Below are 25,012 nucleotides of genomic sequence, written 5' to 3'. Positions count from 1 at the left end.
ATTTCAGCAGAACAGATATTAGTTACATAAGATTAAGTAAACTAAGGAAAATGATTTTGTAGCTTTTTGTTTCAAATGTTGCTGATAAAGTGTTATAAGCTTGTTCTCTTAAGCTGACAACAGTTTAGTAAATGACTGCCTTTATAAGCAGAATTGAAACTTTATCTTTCTCTCTACCTGATCCCTCCAGAATTTAAAAACCCTCAGTGACTATTTTTATATTTCATGGCAGTATGTTTATTTGCATAAGTTCAATAAGAACCTGCTTTCCTTGTAAGAGGACCAGTTAAAAATACAGGTTATACTACCAAGGCTTTGACTGGAATGTCATACCTGAGAAACACATGCATAAACTCAGATATGAACAGCTTTAAGGAACTAAGGTTGACTTTATAAAGCCAACAAAGCCCCTTGGAAGAACTGGCCTAGTACCTTGCTTAGAGAGTTCCCAGCAGCCTTACCAGGTTGAGAAGGAAGGTCATTTCCTGGCAGGTGCAGGAACCTCAAGATGTCTTAAAGACTTCGAGAAGAGAAGAATTCACCCAAAACTACAGGTACTGCAGGCAAAGCCTGATGGCAAGTCTGGCTTGGCTGTCTGGCCACGAGAGGCCTTTAAAAGTTCAATCTGAAACTCCTTATAAAAAGTTCCAGCAAAGCACATTTAAAAGAGCCTATGTAATCAATTGCTCTTCTTGCTGCACTTAAGCAAATAATGAAGCCAACTGTTAATTATTTTCTTAATCTGGCTACTTCTAATAAAAATAAGGGTGACTTTAGAGAAAAGTATTGTTTCAATAATGCAGTCTTATCTATACTAAATCCTAATACTAGTCATTGAGATGTAAACTCAATCCAGAATTTTAATTTCCACATAATACCTGGCTATGATTCTCAATTAGACTCTTCATATTTCCAGTTCGCACATTCAGCCATGCATTCTTAATTTCATCAAGTCTGTCCTTCCAGAATAGAAGTGCCAACCTTCTGAGGCCCTCCAACTGACCAGTGATAGAAACCTAGCTGCACCCTTTACTGTGCCCCTTGTCAGCATGAAGCAGCCGAAGCAGTAGTCGCCCCTTTTCCCTGGCAGCAGCTAGAGTCTCTATCTGTAGAGGAGAAAATAAGACAGGGACCATAAGCTTAGACAGAATAAGGTGAGAGCCTCTGGAGAAAGCAAGGCAGGATATTTGCAGTCAGAGCAATGTTAACTACATGCTACAAACCCCACCCTGCCGACGCCCCTTGTCAGCTAGAAGTAGCCAGATCAAATCGTTGCCCATTACGGCCAAAAGGCTGGAATGTAAGGTTAAAGGCACTGGGGAGAGGGGTGAGCACATCAGACACTGATGATGTGCCAAAGTCCCCGGCTACTGCCCCCTCCCAACCTGAAAAATGTGCCTTAGGCTAGCCAATCCTCGCACTGCTGTAAATCTAAGCTCTGCCTCCCCCTACCTTCTTAAAAACTCGCTGCCTGCCCTGCTGAGTGTGACTTCCCCGGCCTGTGATAGCCAGGCCGCGGAACATCACCCAGGAATTTGCATTCAAATAAACTACCTGGTCCTTTGTTGCCTCTCTGCACCTGCTTATTTCGGCTAGAATTTATCTTACATCTTCTAGTTCACTGCCCCAACTATGCTGGGAATCAAATTAAGATCTGTGTGTATCTGGGCCAATCACCATAATGCTATGTTTTAAGTCTTTTTTTTTTGTAAAACAGTATGTGCTTATCCAGGATGGGGTGGCAGGGGGTATGCATTTAAATCTGTTTGAGGGCTCTGACTGAGTTCTGGTTAATGAAGCCTTTACTGTAGCAATGGGGATAATTGCCCCAGCCACATTTGCTATTCAAATTAAAAGCCCCTCTTTGTTACACTCTTCATCAAACTAATAAATGGCATGATAAATTTTTCCATAACAGATCACTGTCAACAAATGTCATTTCCTCCCTACAATCAGAGTTGTATATAATTCGTCCAAGGATGCCAAGGCAGGAATCCTTTCCATTATTAGTATCTACTAGACTACTTTCCAAATAAAGTTAAAATACATTGCATGAAATTGATTTGAGAATCTAAGCCTTTCTCTCAGACTAAATATATTTCAATGTGAACAATAAGCCCTCTTATAAATGGCAAACATCAAAAGTGCTTATTCAAGAGACCTCATCTTGACGAGGTTCATACTTCCCTCATTCAGGCAGTCATTCCACAAATAGCTACTTATTTCCTACTGCTGTCAGAAAGTACGCCTTCAAGATCAGCAAAAAGTCTTACCTCACCCAAGGCTAGCAAAGCTATAAATAAAAGTCATTTTTAAAATAGAAGATATTTTGCATATGACACATAAAATAGGAGGAAGAGGTTTCTAATAACAAACAGGTTTGTGAATACTCTAATCTTCACTTTACCATTGTATACAAAGTATCTTTTTCAACACAAAGACATTTCATCTAGATCCAATTTTTATCTCATTCTTAATTTTTTTTTTAATCAAGCCAGTTCTGCTGCATAATTAACTACAAACTGCAGGGTATTATCCTACCACAATACCCCAGCAACCAGCTCATATTCAGTTACACTATCACAGCACACACACAAAAAAAGAACTAATTGTATGATCGTGTGAATATTGTAGAAGCCCTTTAGTTCAACCTAGATGGGTCTCAAGAGGATAATGCTTATTCTGTAGAACTCACTGCGAAATCACAATATGAAAGAGCCAGGATCAAAACAAGACCCAATTATAAAAAGAGTGCATTTTATCAATGTCAGGTTTATAAGAAATAGGTATGTAGCCCAGTACTTGTAGAAAATTGTTCAAAAATATTTACACAGATGGCATGTTTAAGAAAATGACCTTATATTTACTAGCCATGATGATAGTCAATGAGAGCATCTTCAGGTGGCATCTAGGACAGCATCAGTCATGAAATACTTAAAGCAACAAAATCCAATTTCATTAATTTTGAAGTCCGTAAAACAGATTCCTAAATTGTTGGGAGTCTTTTAGAGGAGAGAAACAGCATATTTATGTGTTACTTCTACCATTAGTGTATCTTTTAAAAATCTTAGCTCCTTCAAACAGTAAAAAAAAGAAAAAAAAAAGTCTTAGCTCCTAGTTACTGATGGCTGAGTTTATTTATATCAAGTTCTAGTTACCATTTGCACAAGCATCATAAAACAAAATGGAAACTCTTTGTAAATACTTTCTCAAACAATTATTCATGAACGTTAAGCACAGACATCCATAATTCTAACTACTATACTTTAAACAGGTCCAGAAACCATGTAACTTAACTAAATAGTTGTCTCAGCAACTACCATCTGCTTCACGCAATGGTTATCCTGTTCTTACATATTTCTGATTTTTGCAGATCTGGGCCTATGATAGTACATCTATAAAGGAAGAAAAGAGAGGCAACAGATATGTAATTCTAGCTTTTCAGTTACCTGCCTAAGGTACTTTATAAAAGCAAATACTATTCTCATATTTAAATGTATTCTATTCATGTCAAGTTTTTATGACTCCAAAACTTCATTTTATTCTTACATTCCCTTTATCAGTTTGGTGAATGCTAAGTTAGGAAGATCTAGACTAAATGTACGAGCCGACATTAATGAATCAACATTTGCCAAGTGTCACACAAAGTTAATTTTCATTTAAAATTTAAAAAAAGTAGGTCCTCAGTGCAGAATCATGCCAACCAGTGTTCACTCTATAAGTAGAGGAAACAGATTTGATTTGATATAAATAACAATTGTAATAGTTATGTGAGTTTTATTTAAAATGGCTTGGTAAAGTTCATTTATTCATTTTATATTGCACAATCACATAGTGTCACTTTATATAGGTATAGCTTCACAGTTGATAATGGTTTCAATTTTTAAAGGTACAAACATGGGTTTCTGTTCCACTGTGACTAATAACATAACTAAGTCATGGACTTTTCCTAAGCTTCAGTTTCCCTTTGGGCATACTAATATCAACAGCATAAATGGGAGGGGACACTCACTGAATTCTCTCAGTGAGGATCCACAGAGGTCCATTCCCACTTCTTTCTTAGAAAACCCCAGTTGTATTTTAGGTACTTTTTACTTCACCTCCTATACAGAATATACTCTAAACAGTAAGACTGACCTGATAGCCATATAAATACATCAGGAAGGAATTTGCTTCTAAGTTCTGTAAAGGTGTTGCTCTCTGTATATGTAATTTTATATCTCTACCTCATTCCATTTTAATTTTCAAATATATAATTTTTCCTTCAATTAATTAATTAGGCTGTTAAATTCTACTAATACCTAAACTTCTGTTGCAATTCACCATATTCATATTCTTACATCAATCTCCCTCAATACGAGATTAAACAAATTGTTTTACTGGGCCAAGAACTCTTTATACCACCTTAATGTACAATAACCTCTCCTAAATCTTAAAGTTCTCTATTAAAGCACAAGATTTTGAGATTAAAATATACACAAATGAGGAGAAGAGGGGGGTGTTCAAACAGGCTATCCTTAAAATTGCTGAAGTAAATAATTACATATCAGTCACAATGCATTCATTGCTAAAATTGCATACCAAGGGGGAAAAAATATAATACACCAAATAACAATGTACCTAGTTTTAGGTTAATTTTCAACCCTACTTGTTCCAGTGGTGATTTTAACATCTCATTAGTGGGGGTTTTACTCAGGTTTAATTTATACAAGTAGGTGACTTCATAGCAATGCAAAAATATTAGACCAACCATAATGCCTATACTTAGCAAAACATCAATCTCCCCCAACCAAAATCAACTGACTAGATTTAACTTTTCCCTGAAGCAGCAATCTTTAAATTATAATTTTTACCAACTGTTTAATTTTCTTGACATTAGAACGTAAGCTCTTTACATGCTATTTCACCACATCAGTACAAATGTCTCATTTTTCACAGAAAAAACTAATTACATGGTTCAGTAAGTTGCCTGCGGTAACCCATCGATTTTATTTACATTCAAAAGTTAGACTTTAGTTTGTTGTCTCATTTTCAAGCATATTTAGCTTAATAATCCTATTTAATCCATTAGATCTTTTTCCATTCTTCATATGAAAGAATTCTGAAGTCCTTATGATCTTACCATATTTTTACAATATAAATTTATAGCTTCTAAAATCTTTATTTTTCTCTTTTAAGGATATAATTTATAATCTTCTATTAAATCTACTAATTCAGTTAAGGGTGCACTAGGATTATGTGGAAAATCACCTTACAACATAAACCATTACTATTTTAAAGCCTTAACAAAATAATTTTTTCAAAACTAAACACAGGAAAATAGAACAGTGTATAATTATTTTAAAAATCAGAAATTTTATATCAAGACTGAATAATTTAGATCCTAATGAAAAAAAGAATACTTGCTTCATAAAGTATTTAGAAACAGCCACTATTTACCACTGGGTACCAGCTGTCTCTAAAAGTACTTGTTCCTCATGAAATACAAATGTATTCCATTATTACTCACAATATAACACTAAGTATGAAGTTATATTTATTTTCCAGGTGTACTGTCTTAACAATCTCAAGAATTATTAATGCCATGTAATAAAATCTCCATATAAATGTAAATACATAAAACACTACAAATCTAGAATGCTAGAGAATGATTAGTTCACCTGTTTACAAAATCACCAGAATTTTACACTTGAAGAATAAATCCATACAGTGCAAAAAAATTATTTTCCAGTTTAGTCAGAGATTAGTTTCAAATCATAAATTAACTCCCAAACATGAAGAAAGATATAAAAACAGGAAGGAAGAAGTCAGGGATCAGATTTTCTCTTTAGAAGAAATTTCAAACTGAGTGATATTTTATGTAGAGAATTTCATTCTTGTCCATTTTATATATAAAAGGGCTGTTACCTCCACAGAAATCAAATTTTTTCATTTCCATTGAGAATAAACCCATTTAAATTGTTGAATAAAATTATTTCATTTAAGCAAAGATAACCAAAAATCAACTGAAAATTCACAGACTACAAGATACATGGTAATATATTCCTACATACTGATTTTAGAAAACTCAATGCCAACACTTTTCTTTTTAGTATGCTAAGCAATAAGGCTATTAATTTTCAGTTTGACTTTACCATTCATAATTAGCCTTTGCTACATCTTCAGTGTTTTTCTTCCTTTCTCCTCTCCTCTGACCCCTACCTTTCCTGTGACTTAAGAATATTGTCTTCATTCACCTTTTAACTGCTTTTATAAAAGCAGATACTCAAACAGCATGGAGAATATAGCCAATGACTCCGTAACATCTTCCCAAGTTGACAGACAATAACTGCACTAGTGGGGGTGAGGATTTAATAATATGGGTAACTGCTGAACATATAGTGCTGTTATATACTTGAAACTAAGGTAAGATCGCATATCAATGATACCTTAATAAAAAAAAAGTATTTGTCAATTTAAAAAGAGCAGATGAGTCAATGTTTTCAAATATACTCAACGTCCGGTTTTTCTTCAAGCAAGAGTAAGTTTGTTGGAGAAAAGGATATTGACACGATCTCAAAGTTTTGCCCCAAATTTACTTACTACAAAAAAAAAAAAAAACGGTATCTTTACACTGGAAAAATCTGGCAGACACTACCTTAACCAAGTAATCAAACTTATAAGGATCAATATTCGTACAAGCTGACATGATATGCCTGTGATATGATGCCACAGATAGTACACATCACCCACTCAATATGCTTGCCAAAAATGCTTAACTTAAATGTAATCTTGAAGAAACAATAAGACAAATTCAGAATATGGAACATTTGATAGGACAACTTAATGCTCCTTCCAAATAACATCACTATCATTGAAGCCCCCTGCCCACAAGAAAAGACAACTTGGAGAATGTTCTAAATTAGAGGAGACTAAAAGGAGAAGACATCTAAATGCAACATGTGATCCTTTATGGGATCCTAACTGATCTACAAAAGGCATTACTGGGACAATTGAGGAAATCTGGATATAGAGTAAATATTAGATAATTTAATTATGTCACTGTTAAATTACTTAAGGATATGGTAGAATTATGATTATATAGGAAAATGTCCTACATTTTCATAGAAGTTACATGCTTAAAGTATTTAGGGATGAAGGTTCATGAAGTCTAGAAATACCTTCAAATGGTTTAGACAGGAAAAAAAAAGGTCTACGCATATGTGTGTGCAAATATTTTTTAAAATAAAAAGTTGAGGGGAGGAAGTTGGGTTCTTCCTTTGAGACATCTAAACAAAGGTTATATGGATCCCATCATTTGAGACTACAGATTATAATCTATATATAAGATCGTAACTAGCAAACTGGCTCTCCATTCTCTTCTCTTAAATGGTAAATTTGTACCTCTAACAAATAAAGACCAGAACAAAAAATTACAACATAAGGGATCAATATGGAATGGAGAAATGGAAGGAGATTAAGAGTCAGAAACAATCATGAGAAACAAAGGAGAAAGAAACTAAAAAAAACATGCTGTATTCCTCTACTACATGTATAAAAATTTTGTTAAAGAACAAAAGTATGTTTTACACTTAAGTGGACAAATACAAATGTTGTAAGCTTTTCTAGGAGGTATCTTATTTTTTAAATTCTGGTAAATGGAATCCACATGTTTAAAACTAATTTTACTTAAGTTCATTACATGATATAAACTTTGAGATGTACATAAATTCTGAGATTTTGCTGATTAACCAATTACGTAAGCAATCTCACCCAGAATGGGTTCTTACATTTATAAACCAAATACTCTAAAAAATAAGGGGAGAGAGGTTTGAGTTGAATAGACAAATGGACCATAAGGTAAAGAGCTCAATTAGTCCACTGTAGTTTACTGCCCTCTGGCTGTTGTGGCAGGAGATACCATAGATAAAAGTGGCTGCAAAGAAAAGCTTAAGAAAGTGTCAAGCAGGAGTGGCAGGAAATCTTTTGGGCAAATTTAGGTGCTTCAGAATGACCCTCAAATATACATTAAACTTAGCTTTACTCCTTCCTTACAAAAATATTAGACACATCAACTAACCAAACATTTCAAGCACTACCTTTTTCAACACAACAATTTTTCAACAAGATTTTCACTAGAATTTTTCAACACAAACAAAATACAGAGTAGTATGGGCATAATAAAAGCTGGCTCTAGGAGACTGTCAAGAGAGTTAATGCCCTACCCAAACTTAAGATCATAATTAGTCTTGACTTAGCAAAATTGTTTAGCATACTAGATAGAAACAGGTAAAGAGATAAAGCTTTTACCACTCAGAGAATACTGATAAAATTTGCTCTGATTACAAATCTGTGGTAAATACAAAAATGAGCTTAGAAAATGAAGCTCTTTATATTATATATATTAATTCAAGTTTCCAGATATCACAGGTAATCTGAAATTAAAAATTGGGAAACACTGGAACAAGTATTTCCTGTAATCACCTAATTACATAAAAAACGGGAACAAAGCAAAGGAAACTTGATACACGGAAATCATATTAAATTCTTTAATTTTTCTTCAAAATACTATCCAATGTCATCTCATTATTTTGTCCAATAAGGCTTGCACTAAGTTTCTATTTTCACTTTACAATTTTCCACTAGAGTTCAACTGGCAATGAACCACAACAGCCACAGTCCAAGAAAAAACAATTCTGTTCATTTCACTAACTTATTCATTACTCACACTTCACTATCATTTTAAAACAGTGGATCTTAGCTTCATTTAGACCCCAACAAACCCAGGGGACACAATACTTTCTTTTAACAATAGTAACTAACAAGATTCTGATTCCCACCATACTGGGAAAGGATGAGAGAATTTGAAGGAAAAAAAAAAGGCAGGGCTGGAAGGGGCAGAAAGAAGGGTAAGAGTAAGGATGTTTCTTGAGAGAGACACCCATTAACACAGATATTTCTTTTCAGTAGGTCTTAACCTTTTCTGGGATTTACCACTGTGCAAAAAATATATGCAGCAAGTAATTTTTAAGTAAAAACAGAAACCTTACCCTGCAGTTCATGATGTATTACACCTACTAAGTTGGGTTCATCTCCCCACCAGAATATCCATAACTCTTTGCAATCTGGTTTGACATCACGACGCCATACACACAGCAAGTTGGCTTGCAGACAGCGGATGAAACTTAACAGGATTGGATCATCTTGGGCTGGGGCTGAAATTATGGGTCCACAGTCCCCATGCCCTCCAAAATTGTACCTACGCCATTTGATTCCTGTGAGTTCAGCCTGGAAAAAGACAAGAAAATTACAATGGTTTTGATTTGTCTTTTTACTTACAGAACACTAAAAACAGGCTTACATACAGATAAACAAATTTGCAAAAATATTTATACTACACTTCACGTAAGATTTCTCCCACTGAAATATGTATGTCAATCCTCCTTAATTTTTAAAGGGCAAGTAAGTTTATTTTTTCCTATCAAGATTTCTACATAGCTCTTTACATTAAATACCAAAATAAAACAAACAGGTGATTTCCTGTTGAACCATTTTTTTACCTGTACATTTACTATAGAATCCTATATATAAAACTATTCCTATTTTTCTTTATTTGATTCATAAATTTTATTTTGAAATCAGGTCAGAGTTAAAAAAAATAAGTTTATAAAATTGAAATAATGTCTTTCAAAGGATTTGCTCAATTTCTTCCCATCCAGAGCTAGAGTTTAAATCCTTTTTAATCAGAGAAGCACTTAGCATGCAGTTACCACAGTGCTTCATTATTAATGCCAAAGTAAGATACTAATAAAAAATGCTGTCAGCAATCTGTTCATCTTATTTAACATGTAACATACTTTGCTACTATAACAATTTCCTAATATAGGTTGATCTTTTGTTTTCTAAACACATTTTAAAACATGGGAACTAAACTAGCTGAAAACAGAACCTGTATGTTTGTTCTATTACATACATTTGTATTTTAAAATTTCTTAGACCTTAGGTTTAAGGAATTAAACTTCAAAGATGCTTCAACACCAAGGAAAGCTTAATTCCTTACTTACACAGCTATAAACTACAACTATATATTCAAAACTGATAGTAAAACTCTGGCTCATAATATAATTAACAAACATCCCACATGCCCCTAGAAGTCAATCCTTACTCATGTTCTCCCTCTCCTCTCTCTGCCCACCCCCATACCAAGTCAGTAGTTTTTGTCAACAAGTTGTTTTTCAAAAAACAAATACCACAAAGAAAAAAATATCCATTTTACTAACACAAATGAGGCAAATTTAAGGTACTAAAACAATCAATCATTATCATGAACACAATTTGTTTCAATCCCAAAGAAAGGCTTCACTTCAAAAAAAAAAAAACACCAGTTCCAAAAATAATAATATACTAATGTTTAAAACTGTCTGAAATTGAGTGAGTTATCCTTCTACACTATGGGATAATGCAAATCTAATATTTAATGAACATTCTTATACAAAGCTGGTATGGCATCATTTAGGCTTTACCTTTATGCCACTTGGTTTCCTCTGACTATAGAAGTACTACATGGCCAATACAAAAAGTTCAAAGATAAGTAATACATGTAATTATATTATAATCATATACAAATAAAAAGTAAACCAATCACACCAGAAATTATTTCCTGTTAAACACATCACAAATAATTATTAGCATCTTGTATGTATTCTTGTTTTTCTGTACATACACATTTTTAAAGTTGGAACCATAGTGCATGGTTTCACTTCCTGCTTTTTCACTTATTTGTATATATTATTCTTTAAAAACAGTTTTTAATGTTTGCATAATATTCTATTAACTGTTTGGAGAAAATATAATTTGTTCTACAACTACAACTATTGGACAATCTTCCATTTTTTTCACAATTAAAATTATTATAACTGGTGAACACTATGGAACATTATTATTTTCCTGATTATTTTCTTAGGAGAGATTGTTTGATACAGAACTGCCAAAAAAAAGAATATGAGTATTTTAAGACTCCTTGCTGAGTGCTACCATACTACTTTTCAATTATAGTCCTAATACAAATAACCTTCCCCCAAACTGCATCTCTTTAAATACCTGTCAAATAATAGAATATTATGTCCCTGTACTAACCTGTAGTCCTTGCTCGGCTTAGAGGAAATAAATTTGATCAGAACCTGAGGCCAGCCTTTCTGGGTTAGAATCACAGCTTTGTACTTACTGACTGTAAATAGCAAGTACCTAACAAGTTATTTAACCTTTGTTTCTTAGTTGCCTACCCAGTAAAATCAGGATAATAATATTTATCCTGTTGATTAAATGAAGCATTTAGGACAGTATCTGTCATATGGGAAAAATATAAATGATACTATTACCATTACTAGTAGTAGTAGTAGTATATTTCTCTTTGAGTTATCTATTCATATCCTTTTTGTGTTTATCGTATGTTTCTGTTTCTTCAAATAAAAGCAATGTGTGTGTGTTTGTGTGTGTTTTAATCAGAAATCCTAACATCAATTTTTAAATAAATGTCAAAAAAGGAAATTAAATAAAAAGACTAAAAAGGGGCAGTTGAAATTAGAAAAGGTAATTTTAAGACTAATTTGTCTTATCACAGCCTAAGCTAGTGTTTTATGCCCAAGGATCTTGGGTGGGACTGTGGGAGGAAGAGAGAAGATAAATAAAAAGATACCAATAAATATGAATCACTAATACTTACATTAGCCATGTTTAGAAGGTCAGAAAATTAAGATATATCAGAGTGAGTCAATCCCCAAGAAAATCTATGAACAGCACATTTACTCACTGGAATAGTTTCACCTGTAACACCCACCATGGTTCAGCAGACAAAATATTTGGCTTTGATTCAGGAGAATGGTTTCCTAATCTTAGCACTCCACTAACTTCCTGTCAGTGCTTCTATGGTCTCAGTGGTAAAGAAGAGCTGCAGCCACCAGCTCTATATTCCTTACGGAGTTGTTCTAGCAAGTGATATAATACAAATACAAGTGGCATAACTGTAAGGCTAACAAAATCAGTTCATAACTAATTCAGCTAAAAGAACTGAAAAATGTCCAATTATTTTTTATTCCTTTGCCTTAAGCTAAAATTAAATATCATTATACCAATCTTTCTACTGGAAGATGTAACAATGAAACACCATTCAAATCTAACAGATGAAACTAAATATAAAATGAATGTTCAAAGACTTAGCTTTGAATTTAGAATTAATGTTTGATACGAGGAAGGATGACTTAGTGATACTGAAATACTTTGTCCAAGAAAAAAAATTCCTATCATGAATGTATATTCAATTAGACTAAAATATGCCCTCCTATACTGCGAATCATGTTTATAGTTAAAAATTAATCCCACAAGAAGGCAGTAAGTATGGCATAGAGAAGACAAGTAGGGAGGGACTCTATAGCATCTTACTACACTGAAGGACAGTGACTGCAATGGGGTATGTGGTGGGGACTTGATAATGGGGGGAATCCAGCAACAACAATGTTGCTCATGTGATTGTATATTAATGATAGCAAAATAAATTTAAAAAAACATTCCATGAAGAAAAATTCAAGCTAAAAAACAATCCCACAAAATTGGGTCTGTTGACCCAATTTCTGAAAAATGACTATCTCCAGGGCTCAAAATTCTTTACCTAATGATTTCAAGACTATGAAGCAACCCTTTAAAATATTTCTAGATGCAAATTATCCCAAAAGTGCAGTATTTCTCAGTCAGTCACAATCCATAACAATCCATAATAACATTTAAGCTTTAATTGACATGGTTTTTAAAATACAGAAACAAAAACATGAAATTAAGATATATAAAGAACAAACCAATATGCACATACATATAATAATCACATCATCATCATTTACTCATCACCTACTTAATACCAGGCACTCCACTAGGGTCTTCACATATCATTTCTAATACCAAGGCACTAGGGTATTCACATGTAATTTCTACTCTTCACAACAAGCAAAAGAAATTAGGACTCAGAAAGGTCAAATAGTCTCCCGTAACCACACAGGTAGCAAATGGCAGATCCCAAATATAACTGGATTTAAAATATAACTGAATTTATAGCATAAATTCTTTCCATTCTGCCATGCTGCTTCATAGGGATAAGAGTAAAAACTAGCCCTAGAGGATTATAAAATACTATGGAGAAACTGTCATCAACTCAATTTAGCAATGTCAAGAGCTCACAGCCATACATTCTAATTTAAGAAAGTTCATGAATCTTTCTTTAGTCTTCCTGAGGTATTAAGAAAACTAGTATAAGAGGGCCCATACACCATCCCATAAATAGAAAAGATTTTTATTTCATTCAGATAATTATATGTTTTCTTTTACCTGTTACCATTATTAGACTGTATCAACACAAGCTAATTCTTAGAGGATATGTATAGCAAACCAAGACAATAACTATTCTAATAACAAGAGAGATCTAAGGAAATTTTCTCAGCAGTGGCTAGCATTCTGCTGTACAGGTAGTCAGAAAAATTGAACTTAACTGGTGGAGACTCCCCTGGACTAACGGTTTGTGATTAAATAGATTACAACAGAATCAGGATAAACTGAATGATTTGAATTAAATAGATTACAACAAAATCAAGATAAATGCACTTTCTAACAACATAAATAAATGTACTTAAAGAAATTTTATACTGATTCTTAATAACTTACTCTTTAGGTACCACCCATAGGAAATGAACTGATAAATTTTACCAGAGTAGGTCATTTCCTTGCACTGACCCACCACAATTAGATCCCACATGACCACCAGTACATATACTTGTAATGTGGCTCCCCACAGTTAAAACTACTTTCAGTTGTCATGGAACAGAGTAAAACTAATAGACCTTGATAAGAATGAACCCAGGGTGTGGTATCATGGGAAGAACACTGGCTGGAGATCAGGCGATCTAGGTTCAAGACCTAGTTTTTCAACTGTTTACCTATATGACATTAGGAAATCTACTCCATTTCAGGGCACCTCAGCTTCCTGACTTGTAAAGTGATATGGTTGATGTAGATACTATAAATGAGTTCAAGTCTCCTGGCCCAGGCTAATTACATCCCACTCATAAAGGCTACTTATAAATGAGACTGAACCCTTCTTAAATACCTTAGAATGACCAGTAGGAATAGGAGAACTGTCAGAAGACATCTGAGTTTTCAAGAAATCGTTCAAAGAAAGATTTCTCAAACGACAGAACAATTAGCTTAATATCAGTCCTGGGCAGGATTCTAGGATGGTGTGAAGGCAGCTTTGGTTATCTGGAGCTAACGTAAGTGCACTAGGAAATTTCAAGTCTCCCTCACTTCTCTTCCTCCTGTGATAGGGTCACTGCTTTAAGTAGATCAGGGAAATACAGTGAGCATATTAAGTCACCCCTCAACTCAAGTCAGAGGAAGGAAAAAAGGGGTAACAGGAAACATAACTAATTGGTTCTAGGTAAAGACAGCAGAATAAACACACACATCTGCTTTTGCTTTCTCTTAAATCCCTCTAAAACATCAGTAATGAAGTTAGTTTCCTTGATTTTTTTTCCCCCTTAAATCACAATGGTATGTAGGAGAGGAGATGAGAGCATTAAGATTTTGAAAGCTAAGCAGCAGATGTTCAAGAGGTAAAGAAACTTAACAATGCTTAAGAAAACTGAATCCTAGCAGTGGAGAAAGCATAGACAAAACTCATTTTCACAAAACCCCCTTGACCCCAGGAATTATAAATACAGGTACCTTTGGAAGTAATGCTGAGAAGCAGAGGAGATAAAATAAGGACAACTGGTTGGAAGCCTGCTTAGAAGGCACCCAGACCCTAGGTACCCTCTCCACTGCCCTTCTTTACCCCATCAAGTAACTGGAAGTATTCTCTGCGACCAATAAAAAGAGAGGGTGTCTGGACTAGGGTACAAAGGCACAGTTGAAGACAGGAAACAAGTATGAACACAGTGCATTAGGGGAGCACATACAGAATGAAGGTCAAAAACCACCCTCTCCTGTCATCTCCCTTAAAGGACCCAGAAAGCTGGCAACCAGTCTTGTATCCCCGAGAAAGCAGTCTGGGAAAGTTTTCCCTAGGAAATATGACCAGTGCAGTAAAAAAAGACCTCAAGATATCAGAGGTTCTCCAACTAAAAAGCCCACCCAGATCACTGGAATGCACAGTAAACAAATGTCACTCACATACTCAGAATTTCTAACCAGGTTTTAGTCCATGATTCCTAAACATGAATGGACAACCAGGAATTACTGAATAGTTGAAGGAAACCACAGAAGAATTGTAGAGGCAAAAATGAATTGAAAAACAGCTTGGAAAAAACAGACTACATCGAGAGAAAAAAAATTTTTTTAACCTATCAATATTCTCAAAGACATAAAACAGTGCAACCACTAAAAATGAATAGGATGCTATTGTAGAAAAAAGAAGAGTGAACTAATAGCTCTTGGAAATTTTTTAATAAGGATGCCAGAAATGATCAAAGTCAATAAAAGGACTGCAAGATAAGTTTAGGAAATATTTGAGAAAGCAAAAAAAAAACAGAAATGAAAAACAGGGATGTAGGAGAAGATAAAATTGGATGAACAGCCCAGAACTTCAAAACCAAATACAAGAGCTTTCAGAATGAGGAAATACAGAAAATGATAAAGAGGAATGACTGACAAAATAATTCACGAAAGTTTCTGAGAAAAAAACAATGTGAATTTCTAGATTGAAAGGGTTCTCTGAGTACTCAAAACAATAGATTAAGAGATTCAAGGAAGGCATATTATTGTAAATTTTTAACAAACTGCAGAGAAAGAGAAGGTCCTGCAAGTTTGCATTTGGTAAACGGAGGTCACATATAAAGATCAGGAATCAGAAGGATTTTTGATTTCTCAACAGCAATACCTGCAACAAGAAAACAATGGTGCACTAACTCTGAAATTCTAAAAGACAACTTTTCCAAACTAGGTAGCAATGCCAATCTAAATTACCTACCAACTGTAGAAATGGAATAAATATATTTTTAAATATGCAAGGTCTTAAAAAAAAGTGCCTTTTCTCAGGGAGCTACTGGAGATGTACCCCACCAAAAGGGGAGAATAAGCCACGAAGAGGCTGTGTGATTCAGGAAATAGATCCAACATGGGAGGGAGCAAAAATTCCCTGTAGCATTACAGGGAGTACCCAGATAATTCCAGGTTTTCAACGGTGCACAAGTGTAGAGGGCAACCAATCTAGATTATGACAAGTCAGCTGGCTCCAGAAAAGACTCCTTTCATTCAAGAGGATGAAAATGATATAACACCTGGTGTATCTGGAAGTCTTAAAAGGAGATTGAGACAATAGGCAAAATGTCTGGGGATAAGTTAGTTAAAAATACATAGAAAAGTAGAGTCAACAACAACAAAAAGAGGTAATTACCATCTTCAAGTTACAAAGAAAAATGAAAAGTAATCAGTTTGCTGGATGGCTCAACCATATATTAACATAATAAAATGAATGTTAACACTGAATGCTAGCCAAAAATGCTAAATCCTCGAAAAGTAACTATGAGCTTGGTATTTAGAAACACTTAAGAAGGAATGGAGATAATCAACAAAAGAGGGTAAAAGTTTCTGCTTCTGGAAAAAAATAAAACAGATCAGGAGCAGAGAATGCTGTGGTATAAACCTTGTTGAACTATGTGATTTTTTAACTATGGGAGAATACAACTCTGATTTTAAAAAAAGAAAAACAAAACTAACCTAAATGTGGTAACAAAATATATTTAATAGATACAAAAAAAATACTACTAATATTGAGTACTCAATTACACTATTTTATAGACTGATTCTGGACAAATTCTTAAGCTTAAGAAATTAGTATCCCATAAATTGTGTTGCAAAAGCCAAAAGGTTATTTACCATGTATTAAAATACTGTGATGCTGTCACTATTTTCAATAGCCAAGATATGGAAGCAACCTAAGTGGCCATCAATAGATAAATGGATAAAGAAGATGTGGTACACGTATACAAAATGGAATATTATTCAGCTATAAGAAGAAAACAAATCCTACCATTTGCAACAACATAGATGGAGCTAGAGGGTATTATGCTCAGTGAAATAAGCCAGGCAGAGAAAGACAAGTATCAAATTATTTGACTCATCTGTGGAGTATAACAACAAAGCAAAAACTGAAGGAACAAAACAGCAGCAGATTCACAGAACCCAAGAATGGACTAACAGTTACTAAAGGGAAAGGGACTGGGGAGGGTGGGGGGAAGGGAGGGATAAGGGGATTAAGGGACATTATGATTAGCACACATAATAGAGGGAGGGCACGGGGAAGGCAGTATTGCACAGAGAAGACAAGTAGTGACTCTATAGCATCTTACTATGCTGATGCACAGTGACTGTAATGGGGTATGTTGTGGGGACTTCCTAATAGGGGGAATGTAGTAACCACAATGTTGCTCATGTGAAACCTGAGCATAAGATTGTATATCAATGATACCTTTATTTTTAAAAAAAAGAATAAAATTACCAAGAACCAAAAAATAAATAAATAGAAAATAAAAGTACCTTTGTGAGGGTTGATAAATAAATAAATAAAAGTACCATTGTGAGGATAAAAAAAAAAAATACTGTGATGCTGTCTCTTTTCTCTATTTTTAGAGGATTAGAACTCCAGCTGAGCTGAGACATACTTCTAGGTGCATGCTCCCTCCCACCTAGGTCTGCCCAAACTATTCTACCCATAGCTAAGTGCCTGCCAGGGATTCCCTCTCTATAAAGGTTCTGAGGACAGCAGGACTTTGGGCCTCTAATCTGACTCCTAGCTAATATATAATTTCCATGTGGTGAGAAATGAAGTGTGATACCTCTCCAATGAAGTTGTATATTCAAGATGCTGATATGGAATAATAACATTTTCCTCAATTGCAATATTCTTTTCAGCCCTCTGTTTATCAATATTAATTCAAAAGTATAAAGATAAAAAGTAGGGAGCTGGTTTTGCAGAAGTATGAGTGAAAAGGACTTAGGTTTTATTTGGCAATAAGTTTTAACACAATTAATGTGAAGTACCTACTAAAAAAGTTACTGCTGTCTTGAGCTACATTAATAGCTTAAAAGATATATACTATAGAAGTATATAATATCTAGATCCTACACAACAGATCTTACTTATCAAATCACTAGACAAAACTGCTTTCAGTTCCTAACTCCATACTTTGAAAGGAATTTAGATAAAGTAGAATAAATTAACAGATGAAGGACTAGGTTATTGAGGAAATCTAAACATCTCCTATAGCTGGAGACTGTAGGGTAGGACCTCATGATCAATAATTTCACGCAAATAAAATGGCAGCAAAAATAAAGGAATAGGGAGCCAAGATGGCAGCGTGAGTAGAGCAGCAGAAATCTCCTCCCAAAACCACATATATCTATGAAAATATAACAAAGACAACTCTTCCTAGAATAGAGACCAGAGGACACAGGAAAATATCCAGACCACATCCACACCTGTGAGAACCCAGCGCCTGGCGAAGGGGGTAAGATACAAGCCCCGGCCCCGCGGGACCCGAGCGCCCCTCCCCCCAGCTCCCGCCAGGAGAAGAGTAGGCAGAGCGGGAGGGAGAAGGAGCCAAGGACTGCTGAACACCCAGCCCCAGCCATCCGGACCAAAGCGCAGACACAGTGTGTATGCAGGGGGCCCTGGATACTAGGGAAACAGAGCAGCAAGAACAGTGAGCGGGTACCGGAGGCCTGGCACCGGAGGACATAAGAAAGCTAGCGGCCATTTTTTTTTCTTTTCTTTTTTTTTTTTTCCTCTTTTGTTTTGGCGAGCGCTTTTTGGAAGTCTTAAAGGGTTAGGGACCCCAATACTAGGGAAACAGGGCAGCAAGACCGGTGAGCAGATGCCTGAGGCTGGCGCCGGAAAATAAAGAAAAACGAGCTGCCATTTCTTTTTTTCTTTAATTTAAAATTTTTCTTTATTTATTTATTTATTCTTTTTTTTTGTGGTCGTTGTTTTGTTTTGGTGGGTGCTTTTTGGAAGTCTTAAAGGGGCAGGGCGGGACACTTAATCCAGAGGCAGAGAATCCGGGGATTTCTGGGCACCCTAATCCCCTGGGCTGCAGGGAGCACGGAGGCCCCTTACGGAGATAAATAGCCTCCAGGCCGCTCCCCCTCCAACGCGACTCCACCATTTTGGAGGAGCAGCCCGAGCGAGGCCACGCCCACAGCAACAGCGGAGATAAACTCCATAGCAGCCGGGCAGGAAGCAGAAGCCCTGTCTGCGCGCAGCTGCCCAGCACAAGCCACTAGAGGTCGCTGTTCTCCCAGGAGAGGAGGGCCACACACCAACAAGAAGGGAAGTTCTTCCAGCCATCACTCGTCCCAGCTCTGCAAACTATTCCTACCACCATGAAAAGGCAAAGCTACAGGCCGACAAAGATCACAGAGACAACACCAGAGGAGGAGACAGACCTAACCAGTCTTCCTGACAAAGAATTCAAAATAAGAATCATAAACATGCTGACAGAGATGCAGAGAAATACGCAAGAGATATGGGATGAAGTCCAGAGGGAGATCACAGATGCAAGAAAGGAGATTACAGAAATGAAACAAACTCTGGAAGGGTTTATAAGCAGAATGGATAGGATGCAAGAGGCTATTGATAGAATTGAAACCAGAGAACAGGAACGCATAGAAGCTGACATAGAGAGAGATAAAAGGATCTACAGGAATGAAACAATGTTAAGAGAACAGTGTGACCAATCCAAAATGAACAACACCCGTATTATAGGGGTACCAGAAGAAGAAGAGAGAGGAAAAGGGATGGAAAGTACCTTGGAAGAAATAATTGCTGAAAACTTCCCCAAACTGGGGGAGGAAAAAATCTAACAGACCACGGAAATACACAGAAACCCCAACAGAAAGGATCCAAGAAGGACAACACCAAGACACATAATAATTAAAATGGCAAAGATCAAGGACAAGGAAAGAGTTTTAAAGGCAGCTAGAGAGAAAAAGGTCACCTATAAAGGAAAACCCATCAGGCTAACATCAGACTTCTCGACAGAAACCCTACAGGCCAGAAGAGAATGGCATGATATATTAAATGCAATGAAACAGAAGGGCCTTGAACCAAGGATACTGTATCCAGCACAACTATCATTCAAATATGACGGTGGGATTAAACAATTCCCAGACAAACAAAAGCTGAGGGAATTTGCTTCCCACAAACCACCTCTACAGAACATCTTACAGGGACTGCTCTAGATGGGAGCACTCCTAGAAAGAGCACAGCAGAGAACACCCAACATAGGAAGAATCAAGGAGGAGGAACAAGAAGGGAGAGAAGAAAAGAATCTCCAGACAGTGTATATAACAGCTCAATAAGCGAGCTAAGTTAGGCAGTAAGATACTAAAGAGGCTAACCTTGAACCTTTGGTAACCACGAATTTAAAGCCTGCAATGGCAATAAGTACATATATTTCAATAGTCACCCTAAATGTTAATGGGCTGAATGCACCAATGAAAAGACATAGAGTAATAGAATGGATAAAAAAGCAAGACCCATCTATATGCTGCTTACAAGAAACTCACCTCAAACCCAAAGACATGTACAGACTAAAAGTCAAGGGATGGAAAAACATATTTCAGGCAAACAACAGCGAGAAGAAAGCAGGGGTTGCAGTACTAATATCAGACAAAATAGACTTCAAAACAAAGAAAGTAACAAGAGATAAAGAAGGACACTACATAATGATAAAGGGCTCAGTCCAACAAGAGGATATAACCATTCTAAATATATATGCACCCAACACAGGAGCACCAGCATATGTGAAACAAATACTAACAGAACTAAAGGGGGCAATAGACTGCAATGAATTCATTCTAGGAGACTTCAACACACCACTCACCCCAAAGGATAGATCCACCGGGCAGAAAATAAGTAAGGACACGGAAGCACTGAACAACACAGTAGAGCAGATGGACCTAATAGACATCTATAGAACTCTACATCCAAAAGCAACAGGATATACATTCTTCTCAAGTGCACATGGAACATTCTCCAGAATAGACCACATACTAGGCCACAAAAAGAGCCTCAGAAAATTCCAAAAGATTGAAATTCTACCAACCAACTTTTCAGACCACAAAGGCATAAAACTAGAAATAAACTGTACAAAGAAAGCAAAAAGGCTCACAAACACATGGAGGCTTAACAACACGCTCCTAAATAATCAATGGATCAACGACCAAATCAAAATGGAGATCCAGCAATATATGGAAACAAATGACAACAACAACACTAAGCCCCAACTTCTGTGGGACACAGCAAAAGCAGTCTTAAGAGGAAAGTATATAGCAATCCAAGCATATTTAAAAAAAGGAAGAACAATCCCAAATGAATGGTCTAATGTCACAATTATCGAAATTGGAAAAAGAAGAACAAATGAGGCCTAAGGTCAGCAGAAGGAGGGACATAATAAAGATCAGAGAAGAAATAAATAAAATTGAGAAGAATAAAACAATAGCAAAAATCAATGAAACCAAGAGCTGGTTCTTCGAGAAAATAAACAAAATAGATAAGCCTCTAGCCAGACTTATTAAGAGGAAAAGAGAGTCAACACGAATCAACAGTATCAGAAACGAGAAAGGAAAAATCACAACGGACCCCACAGAAATACAAAGAATTATTAGAGAATACTATGAAAACCTATATGCTAACAAGCTGGGAAACCTAGGAGAAATGGACAACTTCCTAGAAAAATACAACCTTCCAAGATTGACCCAGAAAGAAACAGAAAATCTAAACAGACCAATTACCAGCAACGAAATTGAAGCGGTAATCAAAAAACTACCAAAGAACAAAAACCCCGGGCCAGATGGATTTACCTCGGAATTTTATCAGACATACAGGGAAGACATAATATCCATTCTCCTTAAAGTTTTCCAAAAAATAGAGGAGGAGGGGATACTCCCAAACTCATTCTATGAAGCTAACATCACCCTAATACCAAAACCAGGCAAAGACCCCACCAAAAAAGAAAACTACAGACCAATATCCCTGATGAACATAGATGCAAAAATATACTCAACAAAATATTATCAAACCGAATTCAAAAATACATCAAAAGGATCATACACCATGACCAAGTGGGATTCATCCCAGGGATGCAAGGATGGTACAACATTCGAAAGTCCATCAACATCATCCACCACATCAACAAAATAAAAGACAAAAACCACATGATCATCTCCATAGATGCTGAAAAAGCATTTGACAAAGTTCAACATCCATTCATGATAAAAACTCTCAGCAAAATGGGAATAGAGGGCAAGTACCTCAACACAATAAAGGCCATCTATGATAAACCCACAGCCAACATTATATTGAACAGCGAGAAGCTGAAAGCATTTCCTCTGAGATCGGGAACTAGACAGGGATGCCCACTCTCCCCACTGTTATTTAACATAGTACTGGAGGTCCTAGCCACGGCAATCAGACAAAACAAAAACATACAAGGAATCCAGATTGGTAAAGAAGAAGTTAAACTGTCACTATTTGCAGATGACATGATACTGTACATAAAAAACCCTAAAGACTCCACCCCAAAACTACTAGAACTGATATCGGAATACAGCAAAGTTGCAGGATACAAAATCCACACACAGAAATCTGTGGCTTTCCTATACACTAACAATGAACCAACAGAAAGAGAAATCAGGAAAACAACTCCATTCACAATTGCATCCAAAAAAATAAAATACCTAGGAATAAACCTAACCAAAGAAGTGAAAGACTTATACTCTGAAAACTACAAGTCACTCTTAAGAGAAATTAAAGGGGACACTAACAGATGGAAACGCATTCCATGCTCGTGGCTAGGAAGAATTAATATTGTCAAAATGGCCATCCTGCCCAAAGAAATATACAGATTTGATGCAATCCCTATGAAACTACCAGCAACATTCTTCAATGAACTGGAACAAATAATTCAAAAATTCATATGTAAACACCAAAGACCCCGAATAGCCAAAGCAATCCTGAGAAAGAAGAATAAAGTAGGGGAGATCTCACTCTCCAACTTCAAGCTCTACTATAAAGCCATAGTAATCAAGACAATTTGGTACTGCACAAGAACAGAGCCACAGACCAATGGAACAGACTAGAGAATCCAGACATTAACCCAAACATATATGGTCAATTAATATTTGATAAAGGAGCCATGGAAATACAATGGGGAAATGACAGTCTCTTCAACAGATGGTGCTGGCAAAACTGGACAGCTACATGTAGGAGAATGAAACTGGATCACTGTCTAACCCCATACACAAAAGCAAATTCGAAATGGGTCAAAGACCTGAATGTAAGTCATGAAACCATAAAACTCTTAAAAAAAACATAGGCAAAAATCCCTTGGACATAAACATGAGCGACTTCTTCATGAACATATCTCCTCAGGCAAGGGAAACAAAAGCAAAAATGAACAAGTGGGACTATATCAAGCTGAAAAGCTTCTGTACAGCAAAAGACACCATCAATAGAACAAAAAGGAACCCTACAGTATGGGAGAATATATTTGAAAATGACACATCCGATAAAGGCTTGACGTCCAGAATATATAAAGAGGTCACACGCTTCAACAAACAAAAAACAAATAACCCAATTAAAAAATGGGCAGAGGAACTGAACAGACAGTTCTCCAAAACAGAAATACATATGGCCAACAGACACATGAAAAGACGCTCCACATCGCTAATTATCAGAGAAATGCAAATTAAAACTACAATGAGGTATCACCTCACACCAGTAAGGATGGCTGCCATCCAAAAGACAAACAACAACAAATGTTGGCGAGGCTGTGGAGAAAGGGGAACCCTCCTACACTGCTGGTGGGAATGTAAATTAGTTCAACCATTGTGGAAAGCAGTATGGAGGTACATCAAAATGCTCAAAACAGACTTACCATTTGACCCAGGAATTGCACTCCTAGGAATTTACCCTAAGAATGCAGCAATCAAGTATGAGAAAGACCAATGCACCCCTATGTTTATCGCAGCACTATTTACAATAGCCAAGAATTGGAAGCAACCTAAATGTCCATCGATAGATGAATGGATAAAGAAGATGTGGTACATATACACAATGGAATACTACTCAGCCATAAGAAAAGGGCAAATCCTACCATTTGCAGCAACATGGATGGAGCTGGAGGGTATTATGCTCAGTGAAACAAGCCAAGCGGAGAAAGAGAAATACCAAATGATTTCACTCATCTGTGGAATATAAGAACAAAGGAAAAACTGAAGGAACAAAACAGCAGCAGAATCACAGAACTCAAGAATGGACTAACAGGTACCAAAGGGAAAGGGACTGGGGAGGATGGGTGGGTAGGGAGGGATAAGGGGGGGGAGAAGAAGGGGAGTATTAAGATTAGCATGCATGGGGCGGCAGGAGAAAGGGGAGGGCTGTACAACACAGAGAAGGCAAGTAGTGATTCTACAACATTTGCTATGCTGATGGACAGTGACTGTAAAGGGGTTTATAGGGGGGACCTGGTACAGGGGAGAGCCTAGTAAACATAATATTCGTCATGTAAGTATAGATTAATGATACCAAAAAAAAAAAAAAAAGGCAGTTCCTGTGTGGAGACCTCCAATGAGTCCTACACAAGGGTATAAAGGGCATATAAAAGTGTAGGCAAAGGGTCTGTTTGTGTTTATACAGAGGATCAAAGCCTAATTGGGCTACCCCAAAAATGAACTAAGATACGATATGAAAAAGAACTTCCAACATCAGCACTCTCTGGAAGACTCATGCCAGAAGATGATCGTCAAAAAACCCCAACAAAGATCCACACACTGCTACAGCTGTAGATGCACTCATCCAACCAGCTCCTGGACTTGCCATGGGAATGAAGAAGGAGATTTCTAAGCTGGCCTGTGCATACAGTAAAAGAGCAAATTTGACTGGATCTATATTTTTGGAACTCAAACAAGAATTAGGAGAAGTGCAAATTGTAGC

The 25,012-nt window shown here is 36.1% G+C and overlaps 1 protein-coding gene across 3 annotated transcripts in view; it reads right to left on the bottom strand.

Moving 5' to 3' along the window:
* MED13L (mediator complex subunit 13L) overlaps positions 1-25,012 on the bottom strand; it is a 322,750-nt gene that overhangs the window by 267,836 nt on the left and 29,902 nt on the right. For 2 of the 3 annotated variants that reach the window (XM_036929473.2, XM_036929474.2), the window contains exon 2: positions 9,030-9,267. The exons of the other annotated variant lie outside the window; for it this stretch is intronic. In XM_036929473.2, the coding sequence (XP_036785368.1) occupies positions 9,030-9,267 (238 nt within the window). The remainder of the gene's footprint in view (positions 1-9,029; positions 9,268-25,012) is intronic. 3 annotated transcript variants of the gene reach the window in all.

This window comes from Manis pentadactyla, chromosome 14 (genome assembly GCF_030020395.1).
Source record: "Manis pentadactyla isolate mManPen7 chromosome 14, mManPen7.hap1, whole genome shotgun sequence".
Taxonomy (NCBI): domain Eukaryota; kingdom Metazoa; phylum Chordata; class Mammalia; order Pholidota; family Manidae; genus Manis; species Manis pentadactyla.
Note: the sequence above shows the minus strand (reverse complement) of the source record. Positions and strands in the feature narration are given on the sequence as shown.